General features: G+C 39.5%; 2 protein-coding genes across 2 annotated transcripts; both read right to left on the bottom strand.

The window, feature by feature from the left end:
* Positions 1 to 568: 568 nt before the first annotated feature.
* On the bottom strand, positions 569 to 7594 carry rab38a (RAB38a, member RAS oncogene family). The gene is given in 4 exon segments (XM_063906859.1): positions 569 to 591; positions 594 to 723; positions 3857 to 4137; positions 7289 to 7594. Coding segments are annotated over 4 exon segments (636 nt in total). The 5' UTR covers positions 7491 to 7594.
* Positions 7595 to 7971: 377 nt separating this feature from the next.
* On the bottom strand, positions 7972 to 15766 carry ctsc (cathepsin C). Its single transcript, XM_063906858.1, has 8 exons — positions 15437 to 15766; positions 14633 to 14778; positions 13593 to 13747; positions 12585 to 12740; positions 11779 to 11897; positions 10229 to 10360; positions 9620 to 9852; positions 7972 to 8819 (listed from the first exon to the last, which is right to left on the bottom strand). Exons 1-8 carry the CDS (start codon positions 15594 to 15596, stop codon positions 8553 to 8555), a joined length of 1368 nt encoding a protein of 455 aa, XP_063762928.1. The 5' UTR covers positions 15597 to 15766; the 3' UTR covers positions 7972 to 8552.
* Between the last annotated feature and the right edge of the window lie 8438 nt (positions 15767 to 24204).

The raw sequence follows: 24204 nt of genomic DNA, 5'->3' as shown, positions 1-24204 counted from the left end.
ACAGTGTCATAAAATGAAACAAAAATAAAACAGAACCAGATGTAATAAAACCTTGGCTAGGGATGAAATTGTAATGTTATCAGGATTCAAACTGAGTTACTTTGGATACCAGGAGGAAAATGCTGCTTATTATTGCCAAATGAATCTGAAAAACTAAGATGCTATGAGGGAGGGATGTGAAGGAAGCAGAAAAAATAGTAAAAAGAGATAAACTTCGCAGACCTCAGTACAGATACATTTGCTGATACTCAGTGATTTGCTGTGATCTCTCTGTGCATGGGTTCATTAACTGTGTCTCCATGGTAACCCAAGTGCCAGTGTCAAGGCTTGAAGTCGCCCAGAGGGTGACCTTGTCTTTGACAAGCGCATACAGCTGCATCCATCTCTCTTTCTGTCTCCATTTCTTGAGCCAGCTGCCTGTCTCTCTCCCTGACACACACTCACACTAGCATACAGGAATGAGGTTGGCACCCATACATGCTTAAAAAAAAGTAGGTTTCCTGCTTACAGAAAAACTCTACTTTTTTTGTGAAATGAGATACAAAAGGTCATCGAATTGTCGGGGCTGTCACTGGGATCTGAAGCAAGAGAGCATGTCCCGCCTTTGTCATTCTCCAGCTGCGGGGTGATGGTGTCGGGGACTTCAGCTTGGAGCATGTCATTCTCACTGGCAATGATGTGTTTCACCAGGCAGTTAGCAGCTTCATCGATGTTGATGTTTTCCTGAAAAAAGACGGAAAGGAAGAAGGAAAAAATTGAAAGGTAAATAAAAGTATGAACAAGTGGGGAAGAATAGTGATAAATGCAAACATTTTATGAGCTTAAACTATAAAAATAAAATATGTTCAGCATTAAACAAAAATCCTCGAGAGCAGGTGAGTAAATGAAATGGGCCATGACTAAACTGATTTGATGGATGAGGCACCTGGCCAGCAGCCATGACGTGAACACAAACTGAAAAGGGAGTATTAATACATTTCCTCACAGAAGCTGATAGTGTTCTCTGCAGTTAAGGCAAGGAAAATGACAATAATATCTCAAACAGGAAGATGAGTGATTGAACAAGTTTAGCGTGACGTGTAAAATTGATAATATGAAAAATAGCACTGGAATGAATAGAAATGGCGAACATAACCAACAGTAGCTAAATGTTTTTGAAATAGTTCAACATACAATATTAACGCCTTATATGCACTCGCAGAACATGCAATATGTGTCTGGTTTTTTTTGTACAAGCTGATGACACTCTCACAGTGGCACAAATGCTACAGTCAAATACAAATACTGACATGATCCTGGTTTCGTGTCTGTCATGTCTTTGTATTGTGTGTTTTATTTTGAAAGGTTTTCCCCTCTTGTGTCAGGTTAAGTTTCACTCCCTGTCTTTGGGTTTTCCTTATGTCTGATTGTGTCATTGTGTTCATCTGTTGCCCCTGTGTTTCTCCTCTCCCTTCCAGCTGTCTCTCGTCTTGTGATTACCCATTTGTATTTAGTCCCTGTTTCCCTTTTGTCTGGTGTTCGGTCGTCGTCGTTTCCTGCCTGATCCTGTACATGTTACCTGCCTGTTCCTGCCTGTCCGTCTGTCTGCTCCTGTTCCCAGTGTCCCTGTATCCCCTGGTTAGTGTTGGTGTGGTTATTTTCCGTTGAAAGTACAGCTTTTATTTAAATAAAGCTCGCTGTTTGTTTGGACCAATACCTGCCTCCAGTTCATTTTACTGGACTTGGGTCCTGTTTCCCCAAACCCTGACAAATACTAAAATCCTCAATGTACCCTGGTACTCTATTATGGAGGTATTAAAAAGCCATATTAAATGTAATAAGTCAATCTTGCATCACACAGAAATCAAACTCTATTGAAACATTTTTTTTAGTGAAAAGCTTTGATTTATTGTTAACAGGAGAGAATGAAAGCTGAGTCAACAAGTATAGTTGATCAAATGTTTTAAACAAACAGTCTTAACAACAACAAAAGTATCTACCAAAATAAATCCTGAAGTGCTGCTCATATTATTCTACCTTTTTATGGTCTAAATTAGGTACCATTCTACACATTGTTTGTGAGGTTCACAGGAGGAGTGGACTAGAAGTGAGTGTAAACGAGATACAAACTTATGCACAGACTTTCTCAATATGTGATGCAATAGCAGCACTATAACTGAATATTCATAAGATCTAACAGTTTTCTCAGTAGGATGTTACATGCTGCTGTCTGCAGCCTCCTGTACTTCTCTCACACACACAACTCCTCTGTGTGCCACGTCGTGATCTATCGTACTTAGTGTTAGAACTGGAACAAAATAATATTTCAAATCGAGATAAAACACCACAAAACACCTTCTCTCCTTTCTCACAACTTCACATCTTTCCCTGTGCATGCAGAACATGTGCAGTGTTGTTTAAGATAAGCGTTTGAAATAATGATCTTGGAAGGTTATTCTGCAGTTGGCTCAGAGTGGGTCAGATAGCCCCCTGATACATTCAGCTGAAGAGCAAACCAATGACCTTTAAAGCATCCAGATGAACATCACTTTTGAAGAGCTTTATGAGCTTCAGACTCTACAGTGTTACCCAGAATAGTGGGTGCAACCAATAGAAGTTGTGACATACTAACTCACACTGTGCAACCATTTATACCATTCGTGCCTTAAAACCAAGAAAATGACGGCTTCAATCCTCAAATTTAACTGGATGTTGTAGTTGAACGGTATAACTGTGTGTGTGTGTGTGTGTGTGTGTGTGTGTGTGTGTGTGTGTGTGTGTGTGTGTGTGTGTGTGTGTGTGTGTGTGTGTGTGTGTGTGTGTGGGTGTGTGGGTGGGTGGGTGGGTGGGTGGGTGTGGTTGTGGTTGTGGTTGTGGGTGGGTGGGTGTGGGTGTGGGTGTGGGTGTGGGTGTGGGTGTGGGTGTGTGTGGGTGCACGTCTCTGTCTATTTCCTGTCCTCCCTCACCATCCAGCTGTGAGATTCCAGCTCCAAATTAGCCGCTATCATTTCTAGTTTTAGTCTCAGTGAGTAAGTGTGTAGGTGGGTTGATCGTGATAACTGTCTGCTTCAATGAGTCTTACATTTGACTGTCCTTTATGAAGTTTCAAAGTTTCATATTGGTTTTTCCTATTTAATCATTTCTTAGTTTATTGTTTTATCATGGAAATACTTTGTTTCAAATTCAGACAGTACAGGTCACATGTGTTTTAGACACAGACTGGCTAAATTAATTCGATAGAAACCATTGTTATAAAATGTATTTGGTACATAATGTACCAATTGAAGATGCAATCAATTAATCAAGTGGTGTTTGTTTACCTTTGAATAATGCAGGGGTGGCTATTTTCAGTCTTTGTGCTAAACTAAGCTAAGCTTAACACCTCCTGGGTCCTGCCCAAACAAACAAGAGTGTTATCAATCTTCTGTAACTCTGGGCAAGGCTCTAAAGAAGGTGAATAAGCATTTTTCAACCCGCGTCAGCCGGTGGAAATCAGTGGGCTGAAATATTCCCTTAACACTATTGGACATTGTGTCTGGATGATAGAGAAACTGATGCAAGTGCAGCTGAGCTGAACTAACACAGGGGGTATATCCGCTGCGAACACGGCTCTGCTCATTGACTGCAACAAGTATCGAGTAGACTGAGAGACTGTTAAACTACCTTTTATGGATTTCTTCACACCCTGAATGCGCTTCTGTGGTAGAATCTCCACAGAGTAAACAGGCGCTGGGTCTGATACAGTCAAACCATCAGGGAGTCAGATGCTTCTCAAGGACATTTGAGCAGACGACACACTTTTGAAGGCTATTCTTTGTATCCACAGCTCCATCCTGCTAGTTATGTCCCTGCTTTGTATTTCTAAATGTGTTCTCACCTTAGCGGACGTCTCGTACCATCCCACAAAGCCGTTCTCCTGGCAGAACTGCTCCATCTTTATTCCATTATTGGTCAGAACATCCCGACCCTGGTCACATTTGTTAGCCAATAGCACAGTGGCCACATGTTTCCCATTAGCTAGGGACAGTTTGGAATCCAAGTCCTCCTTCCATTTGGTGATGGCCTCAAAGGAGGCAGGCCTTGTGACGTCAAACACTATAAAGGCGCCCATGGCCTCGCGATAGTACACACGGGTCATGTTGCCGAACCTCTCTTGACCTAGAAAACACACACAGGCAAGGGCAAAGATGTATACATAGAGAAAAGTATAACATTATCAGGGTAAAGGTTTTAAAATGTGATACTGTCTTGCACATGGAGAAAGTCTTTCACACACTTTCTTGGGAGCCTCATGCTGGCACCCAAAAAGCTGCTGTGACACCTCAGCAGCATACATACACAGAGCCATGAATCATCCGATTTACTCATTTTATCACACTCCTGTCTCATGTGCTACCATGCAAGCATTCCCGACATACCTCACCCACTCTCTCAAACATGGATACCACACATAACAGCATGCTTATACTGTTAAAAGGACTGCATAAAGAGGGAGATAAGATGCAGACACGGATAGAGGCAGGACTGGTAGGAGGAGAGAGGAGTCTTTGGTGTGAGCGTCTCCGTGTTCTCCTGACTGTGAACTGTACAAATTCCTGAGGGTAAAATTAATTCGATAAGCTCTGTAGGAATGCTGTATCCGCAGTGACTTTTCCCATCCATAACGTCTGCTTGAGCTCCATCAGTACCAGCCTTACAGTTCAGCTTGTGGGCAAGACATTTGTACACTGAGGACTGAACCACAAACCCTAACTGATCCTTCTCAAAGCAGGTCTCATCATGGCAAAGAGGACAGGAGTTGATATTCATTTACAAGCTACTTTACCCATAGGAACGTTTGCTATTCACCTGACACCTGCACAGATGGACCAGTTCACAGGGTCAGCTGCACAACAGCCGGGAGGTTGTGTGTAGCCATTAGGGACATATCAGAAGGACAGATTCTTGTATAATAATGAGAAGTATCATAGTTTAGTATGGCTGTATACAAGGTAAAGAATTATGTTTGTGTCTTTTGCTGTTAGCTAAATAAAACTCACTAGTGTTTCTAGACAATTGTTTCAAACTGTTTCTCTTTAAATGTAAATAAGAATGACTAGATGAAACAGTATTATTTTCAACCTCAAACTGGTTAAAAAAAACATAAATAAAGATATCTCTAATGTTGAATTACCAAAACTATGTAAACATATTCAGTAAAAAGGGTATTGAGAAATGTTATATTCTGGTATTTTAAAGTTACTTAAGGTAGGGAGAGGCACAGGCTTCATAAATAGATATTACATGTGGAGATGAAGTAGAGAAGATAACATTTGATGGATCTTTTGTCAATCCTGGCAACATCCACTGCTCAACGTGTTTACTTTATCTATGTGATTTCAAAAGGCTGAACAGTATAAAGCCCTAAACCATCCAGAGTCACATCATCATGCTCTATGCCCCTGCACATATCAACGTCACCCGGGCAGACCTTGATGTAGAAAAATGGCAGTCAAAAATAGACCACCTGAAGTTATTATTTGTCTTGGGAAATGCTAAGAAACAGCAGGTGATTTATTACGTCTGTGGCATCAGAAACCTTCAGACTATCATAAACCCCAAACAAACACAGCGGTGCTGGACAGTCTAATGCCGAATGCAAACATATTTATCTTAAGACATTTAATCCATCTGGTGTAACCAGTGTGTTTATTTGTGACACAATCTTTAAATATATATATTCTAAGATCCAAACTAACTACAAACCCCACTTGATAATCTTAATCAACAGACTATGTAGAAATAATGGCTGTCCAACCTGAAGGCTTCCATACCTTGAGGAGGAGTGTATGGAACTCATACAGTACAGACCTATTGCCGTTTTCGCTGAGGGAGACACTAATCCTTAGTTCACAATAAAGGCTTTCTGTATACAAGAGCTCGGGCCTCAAATCTGCCTCACATGAGTTTGAGACACATGACTGCTTGCGCTTACAGAGGGAGAGGGCACACAGGAGGGGCGAGAGCAGCAGGTCAGACGATTCTTCTATACCTCAGCCGACACTCATGTGAGATGAGACTGCTGTAGCCTTCGGATTTGTCATGTAACCCAGCAGCATCCCACTCAAAAGCCCTAAATGTATGTTCACCCTAGGCAATGAAAACTTAAATGAGTTAGAATTTGTCCTTTTCACTAAAGATATTCTCTATTTTTCATCAAAATTAATTATCCGCACTCCAGTTGTTTGCAGTCATATCTGGATGCCTCCAACATAGTAGAGAATTACAGAACACATAGCATCCTATTGGGGGAAATGTCATGCAGTGGCCACTTGTGTTTTCTGAAACGCATATAAATTCATTAACTAAATAAATTCAATCTCACTCCTATTTAATCCTATTTAAATAAAAAGCCACCACCACATTATCCCACAGAATTAAAAATGTGTCCTTTATTAAAGTTCACACGAATGCTTTTGATTTAATATTGACCAAATGTTAGTCATAATTATCATGGTCAATATGCGAGCTTGGCACTGAAGACAATTGTGTAATTACAGAAATGCGTTGCCAACTGATTTGAAATGTGTAATGTCAGAGGTCAGCTGGTAGACGTGATAAATATTAACCCTACATAACCCTTAATATCACCCCCCTGCCAAAATGGTTAAATAACAACTCTGACGATATGTCTCATGATCAGTTTATGTCTTTTTATCAAAGAAAGGCCTCAAACTAGATGTTTATCTAAAATACACAATTATTTGAATGTCAGTACACCACATGACATTTCCTCTCAGTTCTCTTACGTGACTTAAACCACTTGTTGCCTTTCCTAAACTACAAAGGTTTTCTTTTTTCATTTCAGCAGACGACCTATCATCGAAATGTTATGTGTTATTTGGTTATTTTTCTTGAAGCTTAAATTACATGAATGGAACATTTGATGCCTATAAATACTACACTGTGGGATTTTGAAGCAAATGTATGCATGTGACGATCAAAAAAGAAAAAGAGCATGATTGTAAACGTAATTTCTTCTTAAGATATAAGAGGCTTAATCCTTTTTTATTTAAAGAATGTGTATAATTGAGAAGGTACTCGCTTTTTAACTGTAAACCAATGTCTATCACAGCTTAACATTTTTTTTAAAAAAGCGAATATGTGTAAACAAATCTCTACAGATTTCAATATCTCTTTTCGAAATGCATATTATTAAATTGGCACATTTCCCTATTGCTTTTTTAAAAGTTGCGTAAACTTTCTCTGCGTTTACCCTTTCTGTAACTCTGCTTTTTCGTGTGAGGCGTGCCTTAAAGCGGTACTGTACCTGCAATGTCCCACAGCTGCAGGCGCACCGTCTCCTGGTCCCAGTTGAGGACTTTGAGTGCGAAGTCCACCCCGATGGTGGCTCGGTAGTTGGGGCTGAAGTTTTGATGGACATACCGCTTGATGATGCTGGTCTTTCCGACCCCGAGGTCCCCTATAACGAGAATCTTATAGAGATGCTCCTTGGTGTGGTTGTTCTGCATGGCGACCGAGGAGGGCGAGAGCTGAGCATGAATCCACCGGAATGGAGAGAGCCGGGGAATGAAAGGGGAAAGGCACAGGACAGCGCGCAGCGAACTGAGGAGAGTTTCGAATGAGTTGAGTTGCGAAGCAGGAGGAAGGGGGAGGAAGGGGTGAGGTACGCCCTGGCCCACAGAGGGAAGTGGAGCAGAGTCGTCAGGACCTTGTGACTGTAAACGCTGCCTCGGGAGTGCCAGGATGCATTTAAAACTTCCAAGCCTGAGAGGATAAGCACTTAAAATATTAAATGCTGAGGTAATAATTCACATAAAAAGTTATTTACAGCTGCAAAATACTCCATTAGTAAAATTCCTTCATTTAACAATGTAGTGGGGTGAAAATAGGCCTTTTCTCAGCAGTTTGCATGCATTACAACAGGCTATATTATGCATTTAACTTTTGGATTGTGTTACTGTGTTTTAATTCTGACACACAACGACAACATACATTTATAAATGCTTTTATTCCATCAAAATGTAAAAACAATTAGTGCAAATCAGAATAAAAAGGCAATACAATCACTTAATCCCTATTCTGATTGATCATGAATTCCCTTTAAAATGCTCCACAGAGAAACATGGCAGTAACATTTTCAATTTGGTGCAAGGACAAAAGACATCGCAATTCTGCACAGTTGCTTCCCTGAGACGAAGAATCAAAGTCCTGCGCCTGACCATAGAACACAAACACTCCTCAGTTCCCTTTGAATTGAAATCCCTTCAAATCTGCAGTAAAGGTGTGCATCAAATCTTTTGTACTTTATTACCATTCAAGATTTGTAAGTACATATCAATGCATTTTGTTTCCAGGTTTGTGTTGGCAGTTAAAGCTTAAATTAAAATCATTCACAGTTAATCAGTGATTGCTGAAATTGGAAATTCATGGCTCTTCAGAACACAATAACAGTTTCCATCCAAATCGAATTGGTAAACAGTATGTGAAATTAAACACAAAAGATAAGTTGCCCTTAACTAATTCCTAGTTTTACATTTATAAGAATTGATTGTGCCTCTCATCCCGACCGTCTACAGTTTGGGGATGGGGTTTGCTGCGACGGCGATGCTCTCGATGGCACACTCGTCGCTGCCCCGGCGGATCCGGAAGTAGCCGTCCTCGCCCCAGTTGGTGCTCCAGCTGTTTTTGACAATCCAGTACTTCTGACCAGTCACGTGGCAATGTCCATAACCCACCAACAGCACGGCATGGTTGGTCAGCTCGAAGGGATTGAAGGGGTCTCTGAGGCCTGTGTGGTGGTAGATGCCCTCCTTATAGTTCATGAAGTCAGGGTAGACCTGTTGAAGGATATGGAGGATTTACTTTATTGTTCTTATTTGGCATCACACCCATGCTATACCTTCTGTGTGAGGGAGTAAAGATAAAATTCCAAAAGGCATTTCATAAAGAACTGTTGCTAGCTTAGCTGTGGACTGGGGTTAATGGGACAAATTAAACCTTTACTTCTAGAGGATTAGCAGATAGAGTTGTTGCCATTATACTATGCATGGAGAATAAATAGTGTTACAAGATGCACAAAAAAAAAATCACAGTACAACATTTAGAAGTTTTGCAATACTAAACAGAAGTAGTTAAATGATAAATTGTGGGGTTTCCATTTGTATTTATAGCCAAGACAGGCCATTTTCCCTGATGAAAAGACCACCTCCCTGAGTACTGGAGAAAATAAAACATTAATCATAAGACCCACAATGGGTAGAATTTACCAACGGTGTGAATTAGAAGCCAACTGTTGTATTATACACACACAGTAGAAGGTAAGAAAAATAATCCAAAAAGACTGAATGTGAGAGAGCCTTTGTATTGCCTGAATATTTTTCTTATTCTTAGATTTATCCTATTTATCATATCTCTGAAGACAAGATCTCAGTGTTTCCCAAAGTCTCAATTTGTGCAGAGGATTTAAGATGCCACAGCAACGGCTATATTATGGAAAGGCTTAAACAGCAATAGCTGAAAACCAGAGTTAAAATGAATTAAACTAACATGTATTGACAAAGCAAAACCCCAATTGTTTAGTAAAGACAAAGTGTTTGTTTCAAAATAACATTTCAGAAACAGTATGCAGCTGTTGTACCTCAAAGGCCACTCCCATGGGTCCATTCTTGACCAGTTCCAACTTCATAGCCAACTCACTGCAGCCACCATAGAACCCACCAACATAGCTGTACTCTGCGGTGTAAATGCGGTGGCAGTTTTGAGGAAGACCGCACGGAGAGTCCTTTCCAATATATGGAAAGCATGACTCATCCACCAGTCCGAAATCCTGCACGTACTTCCCAATCAGGTATGGAAATCCACCGTCGCAGCCTTAAAAGAAAAGGTGATTAATAATAAAGTTTGTAAAATAGATCAGTGATTCAGAATTATTCTTGGTAATGTTTTGGTAACTGGCTGGAATCACTTGGAAATACAGTGGAAATAATAGCATTTCAGGGAAAAAATAATTACTGGAAATTAATCAATCCGGAGAATCATAACATGCTTTATACATTGCCAGACAAAAAACCCACTTAAACACTACTTGTTCTGATTAGGGAGGAAGGTGTCCCAGAGTTTTTTACATGCCGCATTTGTACACGCTTTCACCATCATTTTTTTTAAAATTGCTGCCCAATTCACATCTACAATTTTAGTGTAAAACGAATTGTTAGGAAAGAAGATATAAGATTGAGAATAAGTTTACCTTGAGAATATTCAGAACAGGAGACCACTTGCTGGGGGCTGAGGATGGGAGTGTCGGTGTTGTTGGTGAGGATTCGAATGCGAGCTTCCAGCATTCCCATGGTGGCAAAGGAGTAGCAGCTTCCACATGATGCTGAAACAGTACATCAAATATGAACACTTCAGGTAACTGGAATGAACCCTTGCTTTGTGATGTTTGAGATATAGAGTTTTCTCTCAACTGTAGTCAGCTGGTGTTGTACTAGAAAGAAAAGAGGTACGTTTAATAGTATATCTTAAAGTATGAAAACAAACTGGACTATTATTCCTTTCTTATACGTGTAAATTAAGTGGAGAAAACATTGGAAGCACCTTGAAAAAAACCCCGCAATACCACTAAAGACATGACCTTAATGTTAACATATCTGTCATAGTCAATCACAGCTGTGCAGATATACTGCAGGTATAGGGTGTACAGTACAATCTTCTAGAACACCACTGAAATAAAAACCATAATACATCATTTACTGTGCAATGCAACAGAACATTGTCCAAGAACACATTTCATCAGTCAGCATTAAACTTTCTGTGAGGTTCCTGCCCCAGTGCACTCCTTTGCAATGGTTGCAATACATACTAATGAATGAATGCACAGAGACAGAAGCACCTATTAAAGGCAGTAGTTACCATCAATAGTGAGAGACACCATATTCTTATTAAAATGCTCATCTAAAAGCAATGAGGTCAGAGGAGAGAGGCTGTGGGGATTTGCACAGTGGTTTAATTGTAGTAATGATTCACGTCAGGGTGTCAGTGAGAACAGTTTCCATTTGGGACAATACTTAAATCTCCTAAGACTAATAGGTGTTTCAACTTTTGATTTAAATTAAAGAATGGCGCTTGTGGGAACACTTTGGTGTCTTAATATATGATTTCATTAGTTTCTCAATTAGAGATAAAAGGTTTGTCATGACCCACAGGATGCAAGAGGAAGCATTAACTCCCTAAAATGCTAGATACACCTCTATCTTGCTTTACAGACACCGTGGGGCTGCATGTGATGTGAAAAAGCAAGTCATTTTTTTTGTGAAGTGAAATGGAACCTTTAAAATCCAGCTGCTTTGAAACATTGAAGGGAGAGAATAATCTGTGCCGCACTGCACAGTGACTTAGAGGGCTTCTATTGAAACTCTCCAGCCCTCTCTAGATCCTTAAACCAAGCCCTGCAGAGGCCCTCCAGACACTCAAACCACTCAGCTCACATAATCTCTCCCCTCACACACCAGGCTGTGCAGAAACACAGGAGGAGAGCAGGAGGCACACCCAGGCCTGCCAAGAGGAAAGGAGAATATCTGGAGAGCTGTGGTTCAGCGTCTGCCCTTTGGCCATCTTCTCAAGTGCAAAATAAAAGCTTTGTCTGCCTCCTGCAATTCTTCTCTTTCATATTGTTCAAATGTCTAACACCGTGTGTGCACAGGTATAATATTGCTATCCCTCCATATGACTGGAATTAACCGACTTCGCATTTTTGCACAGCTTCAAAGTTCATGCGGGACAGCAGTTGTGTTTCACCTTGATTTCGCACAGGACTAACAAAGTTGACGCCGTTAACGTTCCTCCAATCCCAGTGCTCAGGTAGAGCGGCCGCCATTTTGGCCAAACCAGCTTTCGCAGGCATAGGCCGAACACGCCTAAAGAGAAACAAATAAGAATCAGAATTCAATCACAATGCACAATTATGTTACGACATGTTGCATGGACACACTGTTTGATATCACCTCATACTAGAGGAAATAAAAAGGCATGACAATTTAGGAAAGGTGGATCTGTACCAAGTAATATTTGAATGTTTTACCACATGGGTTCATACCAAGCAGATATCTATTGTGCTGTTCTTACTATTATTGTAAGAATGTGTTGGTTTTGAATGATTAGGTCTCTCAAGATAGCCAATGGAATTTGGAGCGCTTCGAATGCTTTGTATGAGAATAAAAAGAAAAGGCAGAAATAAACCTTGTTGATGTTAAAATATGCAAGGCTAAACAAGTTTATTTATATAGCACCTTTCAACACAAGGTAATTCAAAATGCTTTAAGAAATAGTGCAGCTGAATCACATTATAAAATGACAATACAATAAAATCCTTGTGAGGAAGAGAAACAACTATCTGCCAATAACCGTCACCTGTTGTTGACAGTGTACTGGTAGTGTGTATAAAAGCAGTTTCACATTTCTCCTTACTAAATAAATAAAACAAGCCAAGAAAGTTGCATTGTAACTCTGATAATTGAGTAGCTTAAATAGTAAAAGAGCACAATAGTTATTAAATTAGGAGCAGAAATTGGGGTATACTATTGGAAATGCAGGTCAATACTCACTGAGGGATGCGGGAGGCGGGCCCTCCAGCGCGGTAGTGCAGTTCTTTCAGCGTTAACAGCTCATGCTCGGGGTAGGCCGCAGCCTTCCAGGAGTTCTGGACAGAGTTGATTAGATCAATGAAGTCCAGGTTGTGTTTGTACGGCTTCTCGAGCAGCCTGGAGGGGGAACACAATACACGGGTCTTGTGTTTCACACGAACAAAAGCAAAAAAGCTGTGAAGTTACAACTCAAATGATGTTACCAATGCTAATCAACATGTACAGCTTTGACAACATACAGACACCTGACTGTGCAATAAAAATAGTTCAGGAGCACTGAAATAAGAAACTAGAACATCTGCTAGTACAGTTTAACTTGGATAATAAAGACTTGCTAAGACATTGTGTATTGTTATTGACACAACTTTATAAAGAGGTTTAAAGCCAAATTGTTCCCTGCAGTGCTGAAGATGTAATTAAAAGTTGTTGGTAGGAAAACTCTCAACACCATAAGAGTATTTTTCATCCAGATTATGGCCTGATAAGGCAGAGCTACAGATATCACACCCTCAACTAAAGAATCATGTGCAGAAAATATCCATCCCAGCCAAGAGACAACTTGCAAATTGTGACAAAAGTTATTAAAGTCACTTACATTTCCTGCCAGATACACAGAATGTGTTATTTACAGATTATATTTGCAAAGTATAAATGTTTGAGTGGCTATTGTTAGCTTCCTCCATATGAGGAAATTAAAGCAACAGTCATGCTTTAATGTCAGATTTCTCAGAAATGAATTTAGATTCCAGGCCCATATTCATGGCCTACTGAGGGTGAGGGTTCACATCAGAGAAGGGACTAGAAATGTATAAATAAAGAAGAAAAGGACCAAACTTCATTTAAAGCAGGGATCCTCAGCATTGCATGTGCTGAGAGGCTGAACTCACTAATATTCTGATGTACCAGTCGCGTTTTGCTCTCTAGCTTATGTACGTGAGCTTGTGTACCTAGCCATCATGATGTACGTACCTGCTGCTGAGGAGTGGTTTGTAATCTAAATGGGGTTGTACTGATTTCACCTTCTTCCCCACAAAACAGGCCCAGTTGTTTCCCAGGACATCATGGACCCACCCCGGCAGGGTCTGGTCACAGTAGCTGGTCACCTTAGGCCCGTCTTCAGTGTACTGCAAGTTTAGTGAGGTAATCAGATTAGTGTCAAATATGCAATTTTATGCAAATACAAAACATCTTTTGCTATTCTGTTTTTTATTCTGTCAGTCCGAAACAACAAAACAACCTCCCCAATCCTCACAAATGCTACTTTTAGCTTAGTCAAGTCTAGAAAAATAGGAAGTTGAACTCAATATGAATAGCATTAGTCCAATCACAAGTTAGAAACAGACCGGCTATGCCACTTCCTTCAACTCAGTGTCATATGAGAGATGATAAATGTCACATGATAAAAAAGGTCAACTTTAAATATAGCTGCTTTTAAACAGTGCACATTTCTAAGTAATTTGAGCCTGGTCTAGAGCACATCAAAGATCTTCAAGATACCCACATCAGATCAGGGGAGAGGAAAACTAGTGATAGTGAAACTAAACGATTAATGTCAGGCAGTGTTGCATGATGAGTTGGACGTTGACCGCATAAAGTGTGGTCAGGAATATGATGTGTATAAAACAAACTAAGCTTTAGTGCACAAAGAGGATGTGAAATTGTTTGCTGCAAGCATTTTTAATAAACTGTCTTAAAAACATCACAAGTCAGAAGTATGGGGATGACACAAGAGAGGCGAGAAACTAAAAAGGTATAACAGAATTTTAGTGTAATGGAGAGAGGGAGACACAGAAAGCCTTCCATGCATGGGATACATTGGTGGGGGCCAATATAGCACTGCGGAAAGTCGGTTGAGTTTTAATTTCCTGCCAGTGGAAGTGAGAAAAATATCAAGATTGAAACACAAGCTTCAAACCACCCAGGAAATGAGAGTCATTTTGGCCGAATAACCATGACAAAACACTGACATTTTCACTCAAACAGCTGAATTGTGTCAATGCATGTTTTACCTTGAAGAAGGCGAACCACTTGTAGCCATTAATGACCACTTCAAAGCCCTGGTTGTAGATGAGGGTAAAGAAGCCGGTGCTCCCCAGCTCGTCTGTGGCCACTGACAGTTTCTCCAGGGTCACAGTCACTGTGCTCTCAACCGTGGCTGAGGAACATAAAAACATACAATGAGGAGTTTAAGTGCAGGAAATGATTAAACTATAAGTTAATCATCAGTCCTCAACAAAACATTTTTTAACACATTGCTGCTAAAAAATTGAGCAAGTATGAGTTTTTAGCTGGCACTGTGGAAGTGAAAGCAACTGAAAGTCCAATTTCTTGTGTGCTCAAACACTTCAATTAAAGATGCAAATTCAGACACAGTAGGATGAGTAGATAATATGTGTATATTTGTATTTGTTTACGTACAAAAAAAAGTTAACATTTGGTGCAGGACAAAGTGTTAGCTTAATGCTAATTTTCATCTGTAGCCTACAGGCAGGTCAAGAAACACTCACAATGTCAGTATTAACCGGTAACTGCCCATTATAAACATATATAACACATTTTAAATAAATATCTAGAAAATCGTTAAAATAGTAGAAGCCCTGGAAAAAAAGGGACGCTTATTTAACCCATGTGCATTTCGTTATTCAAACGAGACTACAGTCAAATAAAGAGGAAGTCATCATCCTGCTTTAGTGTCTGACCAAAATTCAACAGGCCCTAACATGTCACCTGATTTCCCAATAGCTAAACTATTATCTTTATCACTCCTCAGTATCTATAATGAGAGCATTTCAGTACTGTGTCGGTGGGTTTACCTAGAGAAGAGCAGTTGATGTTCTTGTCGTGTCCTCCTTTGGACACCTGAAACACCCATGTCCCGAGCAGGTCCTCATAGGTGCAGTTGGCCGGAGTGTCCCCCCAGCACCCCTCAACCCAAAGCAGGAGCACACACACTAGCACACCGCTCAGCCTCATCTTCACACACAGCTAGCTTACCTGCACACACCTAATAGCTACGCAGCTAGCTCTGGGTCTCAGACAAAAGCCTTAATGTTTGACCCCTGTTTGTTTCCCTGCTCTAACTGGCCACAACTTCTGTTTGCCCACCGACTTCTGTCTGCTATTAATGCTGAAACTTTCAGACAAAGAGACAGTCTTCAGCTTCCATGGTCAAGAGAACTCACTATAGCCCTACAACACCACACAGGAAAACGACCTTCTGTAAAAAAAAAATTAAAAAGTGGCTGCTACTATTCTAACCGTATTTCCAAAACAAAAGCTCGTGTGAATGTATTTAATTATTTCAGCTACTTATTCAACACATACGATCTCTTAGAGTATTTAAGTCGTGTATTATTATTTGAACACTTTAAGTATGTGTAGGAAATGTAAACGAACAAGGAAACCAACACATGTAATTCTCTCAACCTCAACCGTCCTTTGTCTAGCGCTTTTTTGGTTTAATTTTCCTTGTCACATGAGCTGCGAGTTGGGGGCATGCGCAGTACCGTTAAAGAGAAATCAGAAAAAATCTAAACCGAGGTACTGTAGGTGTTGCTGCTTGTGTGAGTTGATGGCAGTTAAAAAGAGTGATTGAACATAAATAATAATAATACAATAAAAAACCTGCTGTAAGATATTTAATACACATACGTTATAGTCCAGACAGTGAAGGTCTGAAAGTATGTATGGCTGTATTATGAAAGCGAGTTAATGTGCATATGTGTGCATGAATGTGACTATATTGAACATGAACCTTAAAGTAACAAGACCACAGTTACAAAGCCAAAATATGACAATCAAATTTAAATAAATCCACATTTTAAGCATATTATACTAACCATAATAAACGGTTTTATGACTGCATATGCACTCAGTTGTTAGGGTGTGCAAAATAAAAGGTTTTTGCCAGAAAAGGGCCTTTGACCTTTTTTTAAAAAAAAATCAGAAGTTGACTTATGGAGCCCCAAAAGTCACCTTTTCCATATTTTGTGTAAATAGGACAATATGCTCTTATTCATTTGTTTCTTTTTCTTTGCCTCTGCTGTTTAGTTCATATAACGTAAAGGTATTCTAATAATCCATGTCGAGGAATTCTCTTTTCACTTGTCAACTTGCCTGTTTGAATGTATGTGTTTGCATGTGTCATTGCATCCCGATTGGTCTGTAGTTAGAGGTGTTAAAGGGCTTTATTTTTGCTAGTGGACACTTAAAGCAAGTGCTGGGGGCTTTCATCACCATAGTAACCATGACATAGACTGACTCATCTCCTTGACAGACCATAATAAGCACTCATCTGAAGAAGGGACTGAAGAGGTATTAGTCATGCAGGCTCATTAGTGCCATTACACTGTATGTGTGTGTGGCAGTGTGTCTGTGTGTATGTATGAGTGTGGGCACATGTGTATGTTATTCATTCTATGTGTTCCTATGCAATGACGTAAAATAGAGGAGAAGAGAGACGGAAGGAGGATGAATGTTAACAGTCTGAACCCACTGAGTTCCCGCCAAGAGTGACTCATTGAAACTCATGTTTCAATCTTGATATTGTTCTCGCTTCCACCGGCAGGAAATTAAAACTCAAGTGAATTTCAGTTCTGCTATATTGGCACCCACAGATTTGTCCCCAGCTTGCTTGGCTTCATCTGGCACTCACTCTTTCATCACGTTCTCTTCTGTCATGCATTTTTGGATTCTCTCCTTTCCTCTTAGTATGTTGCTTGAGGTCTTCATACTTCCAACTTGTATCGTTTGACTTCCTGTGCACAATAGATACACAAAAGTTCAGGATCTTTAACAGACGTTAGGCAACAGAGCTTCAGGTGCATACATTTTTGATATGTAAAATGTATAGAATAAATATTGCCCAGTGGGACATATTCCAATACCTTATTTTGGCCGGAAAAAGTCAAAAAGCAACAAAAATGCCAACTTAAAAGCCTGCAAACTATTTTGAGAAGCTTGGACAACAAAATATTCAGTATTTATTTCCTTGATGTACTCAAGCGACAAATCCTTTTAGCTCTATCCTGCAGGCAGGTACCTGTGTGTGAGTGTGTGTGCGTTTACAGGTGTAGAGTGTGTGTAAGCAGAAGACTGCCTCTGTCTGTATTACCCTTCTTGGTATTCTCTGCACAGTTCCTCACTACCTACCACATTTAACAATAATCTTCATTGAAACTGCAGCAGCTATTTGAGCCTGATCAAACCTGTATTTTGTAGAGGATAAGACTGCATTTATGCACATTTAAACTCTGAATACATTTATGAAATTTGCTGAAATGTATATAATGGTAATAATAACAGCTATAATACAACTGTTCAGACTGTTTGAGTCATATCTGAAGCTGTTAAATACCCGATTAACATCCATGACTAAACTGTGATTAATATCTCAACATGCTGTTTAAAAGCTATTAGACTCCTCGTGTCACTTACGCATGTTAAGAATTAAGCTTTTCAATCAAGTTTTTTGTTCTACTTGACAGGAGAGGACATCTGTGGCACTATAAACAGAGTTGCCTTTTTCAGTGCTTTGCAACACACATTGATTAGCTGGAAAAAGGATGCAAGAGCAGTATTCATTAAGTTGGAGGTGTGGGTGGAGCCACTTCATCACAAAGTGGGGTTGGCCACACAGGCCCTGTGGAGTTAATGCTACAGCCTTCACATTTAAATGAAGTCCTTTCGGAGCTGCTTCACGGTCAGTTGCCTCAGCCATACGCAAACACCTACTCACACCAGTTGTGTTCACCTTCCTCGCACATATGTGCATGCCCACACATGCAAGATGTGTATACACGCAGCAAACATATACGTCCATGCACACACACGCACAGTCTGATTCTCACTGTTAACCACATGCTGCCATGACACCCCATGCCCACACACACTCTATATATAGGGCCCACCTGACTACGCTTAAACCCACCACATGTAATTTACATGGGAAGAAATAACAATGATTACAGGAACTATATACTGTGGGACGTTGTAAAAGGGTTACTCACCATTTTAAGAACCCAAAGGTGTCCTCACTGATTTTCCTATCAATTCAAAAACTGTTCAAAGCTGGGTAATTGAAGTTGAATAGAAAACTACAGGCGTTGTATTTGCTCTCCAGGGATCATCATATATACCATCCACAGGTTCATTTTAAAGCATCAAAAATAAATCCAACCTCTAGGTCTTTTATGTTCTTTAAATAACGAGCACCATCAGGGTTTTAGTCACCTGAAACAGTTCACACATACAGCATGGGAGATCTCTGTGGTTGATCTGTGATCTGTGATGTGGCAAGTTGTTTGACATTGGTATTCTGCATTTATGTTAATGTCAAACATTGGACAAACATGGACAAACATTTTTGTCCATAACAAATATTGCTTTATGCAGGTTATTCATTACAACTAGGTTAATTATTGCTTTTGGCTAATTACATCTCCAGTTTTAATTTTGGCATTGCTTAATTAGTCGGTTAAAGAGCCAACATCTTTACTTGATTTATTAATGATGCCATCTATCACATTTAAATACGTTTTCCAACAGCACTTAAGTGGAGATGAGGGCAACTATTAAAGCATTAAGTCAATAAATGCTCCTCCAGAGATAAAAAAAAAAAGAAACCACAAAAGGTGTGCATGCCACCATCAATGATGAGCAGGGAAAAATCAATGTGTTTTGAACATTTTACCACCCAAATTGCAATCGATTGTTGTGACACACCAATTTTATACCTGAAGCAGAGCTGTGTCTTTCTGTCACACTGGTTGCTGAGGAGATGGAGGAGAGAGTGAATATCACAGGAGCTGTCAAGGTGCTGTCTAGCAGCTTCCACTGACTGGTTTCAACATGCAGGCCAGACACTCACAGACTGCAGGACTCATCTATTGTGGGCGGTGAAACTGGGAGTATGTCCAACAACTGGATGAAATCAAACCAATTGAGACTGAAAACTAAAGGCTGGAAACACATTTTTTTCTCCAGACCTGAACCGTAAGGGCTCTGATTCAGATTCACATTAAATTTACAAGAATATTGCTATGACAATCAGATACATACAGTACACTGCCCGGCCACAAAAAAAGGTCACAAGCCTGTGGGGGGCAGTGCTATGATCTGGGGTTGCTGCAGTTGGTCTGGTCTAGGTTCAGCAACGTTATGCGCCCAAAGAAGGAGGTCAGTTGACTACCTGAATACCCTGAATGACCAGGTTATTCCATCAATGGATTTTTTCTTCCCTGATGGCACGGGCATGTTCCAAAATGACAATGCCAGGATCCATCGGGCTCAAATTGTGAAAGAGTGGTTCAGGGAGCATTAGACACCATTTTCACACATGGATTGGCCACCACAGAGTCTAGACCCGATTGAGAATTTCTGGGATGTGCTGGAGAAGACTTTGCGCAGTGGTTTGAATCTCCCGTCATCAATACAAGGTCTTGGTGAAAAATGAATGCAAGACAGAAATAAATGTTGTGACTTTGCAGAAGCTTGTAGAAACGATGCCACAGCGAATGCGTGCCGTAATCAAAGCTAAAGGCGGTCCAACGAATATTAGAGTGTGTGACCTTTTGTTTGGCTGGGCAGTGTATATGGATTGGTTGGATCCATGTATCATTGTTGCAAGACATCTTTGCTACACATTATTTTTCAGTTCAGTTTGAGGATTTCATTGTACACAAAAAAGATTTGAATGATATTGAATTTGTTTTACTTAATGTGATTTGCTGTTTATTATGGTCAAAATCTGTGCATCCCTAACAACAAAATATTCTGTATCCATTCATTATACATTTGCTGTGTACAATAGTTTATATTACTGTATTATTTTCAATTGTCAGTTTTTAAATTCAAACTAATTTTTTATACAACAAAAATCATAGGTATCTTTAACCTGATCAGCAACAAATAATATTGCAGTTACCACTTTTAATCTACAAGTTTTCAACATTCCTGTGTAGTATATATTTACGGTTTCATATAAAGTCTGGTTTAGTGTAAAGTTTAACTGGTGATTTTGACGCAGGATCAAAAGCTTGATGAGCATAGTCAAAGATGGGTTTACTGCATGTTCTGTATGCTGCCTGTTATTTCACAAGGTTGGTACCCAAAGTGTTGTGGCATATCTATTATATGAAGATTGAATAAAAACATGGAAAAACAAGCAGGTCAATCATAGTTTTTTTTAATAATGATTTCAATAAGGATTCAAAGGTACTCTGTAGTACACTTACACAATGATTTATCAACGGCAAAAAAAAGAATCAAAAAGCAAAAACCCTTTCCTTTGTTTTCCTTTGCCCCCCTCCCCCCAACACACACACACACACACACACACACACACACACCATATCCCACTTCCTGTCTGACTCCACAGCACTGCTGCACGGTCACAGTGACTGGAGGGTCCCAGAATTGTTGCGTTACATCCCAGTAAGAAAAAAGCATGTCATCATGAAGAGCTGTGAGTTAGACTTAATGAATGCCCTGTGACTTCTTTTGTTCCACTTAAAGAAATCTACTCTTTCTCTTCCAATGCTCAGTGTGTGGGAGCTTCACTGAGTCAAACTAAGGTGGCTTTTAAAAACCCACATGGTAATGCCAGAGTGGGGTGGTGGTACAGTGTTTATGCAGAGAGGAGTATCGCTCAACAAAAGATATAATTCATGTGTTCCCTTACCCAACACAGTCACAGAGTTACTTCCTGGTGTGTGCAAAAAGCTGCCTGATGCTCTGTTGAAATGTACTTTCATTGTTTCTCCATATGGACAGGCTTCTTCTCAGTTCCCATTGATGCATCTGCACTCACTGCCTGGCCAAAAATATTTGATCTATAAAAACTTATTTAGAAATACATGTATCCACAATTGTGCACATGTTGATTTAAGGGGGCTTTCATTCTGGATAAATATGCAGATTTATTGTATAGTCCTATAATGTTAAATGTGCTTTTATTGCTCCAAAACAAATGAACACATAAGATAAAACACATTCACAAATGTGAACTTTTGTTCCTCTAAAAACCTCCTTACTCCTATCCTTATGGTGTTTACTGATAAACAAGAACACTGTATTGATATATCAAAAGCGCAGGGAGCCTCGTGTTAACACTGCCCACTCTCCTTTCTCTTTACTGTGGCAGCAGAGAAGCCCAAAGAGGTGCCTTCCCATGCTTCGCCGGGGGCCAATTTGGAGTGAGGAGATAAAGATGAATTAATTGGGAGATGAGAAGAACCGTGTTTGGCTAGAGCTGCTCTTGTTCCCCGCTGCCAGGTCTGTGGGGAAAAGCCTGTGAACGAGGCCCAGGAGTCAGTGACAAAACAATGTGAAATCCAGTTGGATCCCATTTAGTTAACAAAGCTTTCTGGTAGAAAAACATCTAATCTAGTTTTGTAACTCTAAAGCTAATTTGGCAGAAACAGTGATTGAACATAAAATCTGCCTGAAGCTTACAACCCCCAAATGCCTTAACCTTCATCAACCCCCACTAAAAAGCCACTTAGAAACATACTGTATCTCCCAAACAGCTAGATCCATAAGGTATGTTCTCATTTAAAATATTAAATAGAGTCAAATATCCAAATATAAAACCATCTTCCATTATCACACCAATACAAAGCATCAAATTACATTCTACAGTTCTGAACATCAGAGAGAAAAAAACACTAAAAACGAATTAAAAAAAACGTCATGTTCATTAAGAGTAACGTTCAAATGTCCCTGAGGGTGGATAAACACTACAAAGTTCATTTAGAAAATAATGAATTTAAGCTTTATCACATTTACAAGATGTTGACATTGTTAAACGGCTTATGAACAAATATTACATTTTAATATATTTATGTAGATATCACTCTAGTTTAATCATATATCAGCAGTGTTTATCCACCCCACTTGAAATAAGAAAAATGACAGAACGTTGGCACTGAGTGGAGGAGCGTCAACAGTGCAGTGATAAAACACATCTGGGGATACGCTGCATTTCAAGCCCTATTTCTTTCAAATACATAAAGACTGTTATCATACAATTTAGTAGTAGTCATTTTATGGAGTGAATGTTAAATGAATATAGAAACAAATATATTACATTCTTCATTCATTACAGGAATATGTAATGAACAATTACGTTTATGGTAACCCATCATAGTTTTCTTTTTATCAATACTCAGCCTCAACTAACCGCTTAAATGAGCTTGGGTTGAATTATGGTTCGATAAACCTGGGTTTTAAAGAGACTGGAAAACAACACAGCGCCTTCATTTATATGCAGATGAGCTGCCTTTGTCGAGAATAAACTAGTTTTGGCTCCTGAAAAAAACTAAACATGTACGTTTTCTTAATCGCTTAATAAACGTGACAGCAACTTAAGTCACTAATTAAATACGATAATCTCCAAAAGAGCAGTACGAATGTAAACATCACTTCTAGGCAACATTCATCTCCTTATCGATACCTCTAACACTCTAATGAAAATAGGATATATTCAACATTTTGAGCCGGGGGTATTAATAGGGTTTGAGTCTGAAGCAGTAATTCAAACAAGATAAGCTATGAAGAATATAAATCCATGTTCTGTGGCTTTTAAAAGAAGAGTTTCTCCCACCCCCCATCCTGCAAGGACAACTCTGCTTTATATGGTGCAATATCACAGCTCATTTTGGTTTAAACCTCTAATATATATCTTACTAACCATCAATACACAAGACTGTAAATTCTGCATCTGGCCTGCTATGTATGCAAAACAATAATTCCATAAAGACACCCACAGACCTGCTTAATGATTAAACACCCTCATAAATCCTAAAACCCAAAAAATACATACACAAACTCCTCTCCTCAATATAATACAGAACCTAATTCATATAACGCAACTCCACCTCCTCTGCAATATATAACATAAAGTAACAAAAAAAAATGTTTACGTGATTGACTGAGGGAAAGAACGCTTATCAAAAACAATTTACAAAAAGACTGTTGATGATTTTTGATGAGCGGTCAACTACCGGGCAACAAGTTTCCTTAAACCGGCCGAAGCCAAAGTAGATTCCTTTGATAAAAAGTGGGAAGAGTTCCTCAGTTTGCTATCAAATAATAATCCTAACTCTTAAATTATCCATATTTTTGACCAGAATTGACTCTTGGGGATGTGTGTCGTTAGGATTTCATGCTGCTCATCAAATTATTTTGATCAGTCTCATATTTTTTTACTTCATATTTTTGGTGATTTACTAGTTCCGTTGAAAAGGTAAGAAACTATTTGTGAGATTTACTAAGTGACTTATTATTATTTATAATAATTATGTAAGAGCCTGTGATAATGCTGACAAGAAAAAAACTCCTCCATGCCTGCCCTGACAGAACATTCAACCATAAGTCCACATGGTGTTTACGCAGTAAACATAGTCCTGTTTTCTGTTCCAAATCAGACAAATGCTCGGCAGGGCGGTGGGAGAGGCTGCTGCCTCACTCATTACTGCCAGTTGGATTGATTGACTGAAAAACTGCCTGCCTCATCAGTAAATCACCAATCTGCCAACAGATTCTGTCTTCTGCAATCCAAAACTAAATTACATTTGCAGCC

The sequence above is a fragment of the Eleginops maclovinus genome, chromosome 18 (assembly GCF_036324505.1).
Source record: "Eleginops maclovinus isolate JMC-PN-2008 ecotype Puerto Natales chromosome 18, JC_Emac_rtc_rv5, whole genome shotgun sequence".
In the NCBI taxonomy this organism is placed as follows: domain Eukaryota; kingdom Metazoa; phylum Chordata; class Actinopteri; order Perciformes; family Eleginopidae; genus Eleginops; species Eleginops maclovinus.
This window is presented reverse-complemented; position numbering and strand designations above follow the sequence as displayed.

Excerpts from the sequence above, each read along its gene's own strand:
- ctsc (XM_063906858.1), bottom strand. The coding sequence starts at position 15,596 with ATGAGGCTGAGCGGTGTGCTAGTGTGTGTGCTCCTGCTTTGGGTTGAG. Across the intron at positions 13,748-14,632 it reads AGTGGTTCGCCTTCTTCAAG|TACACTGAAGACGGGCCTAA; the intron begins GTAAAACATGCA and ends CTAAACTTGCAG. Across the intron at positions 10,361-11,778 it reads TAGTCCTGTGCGAAATCAAG|CATCATGTGGAAGCTGCTAC; the intron begins GTGAAACACAAC and ends GTACTGTTTCAG.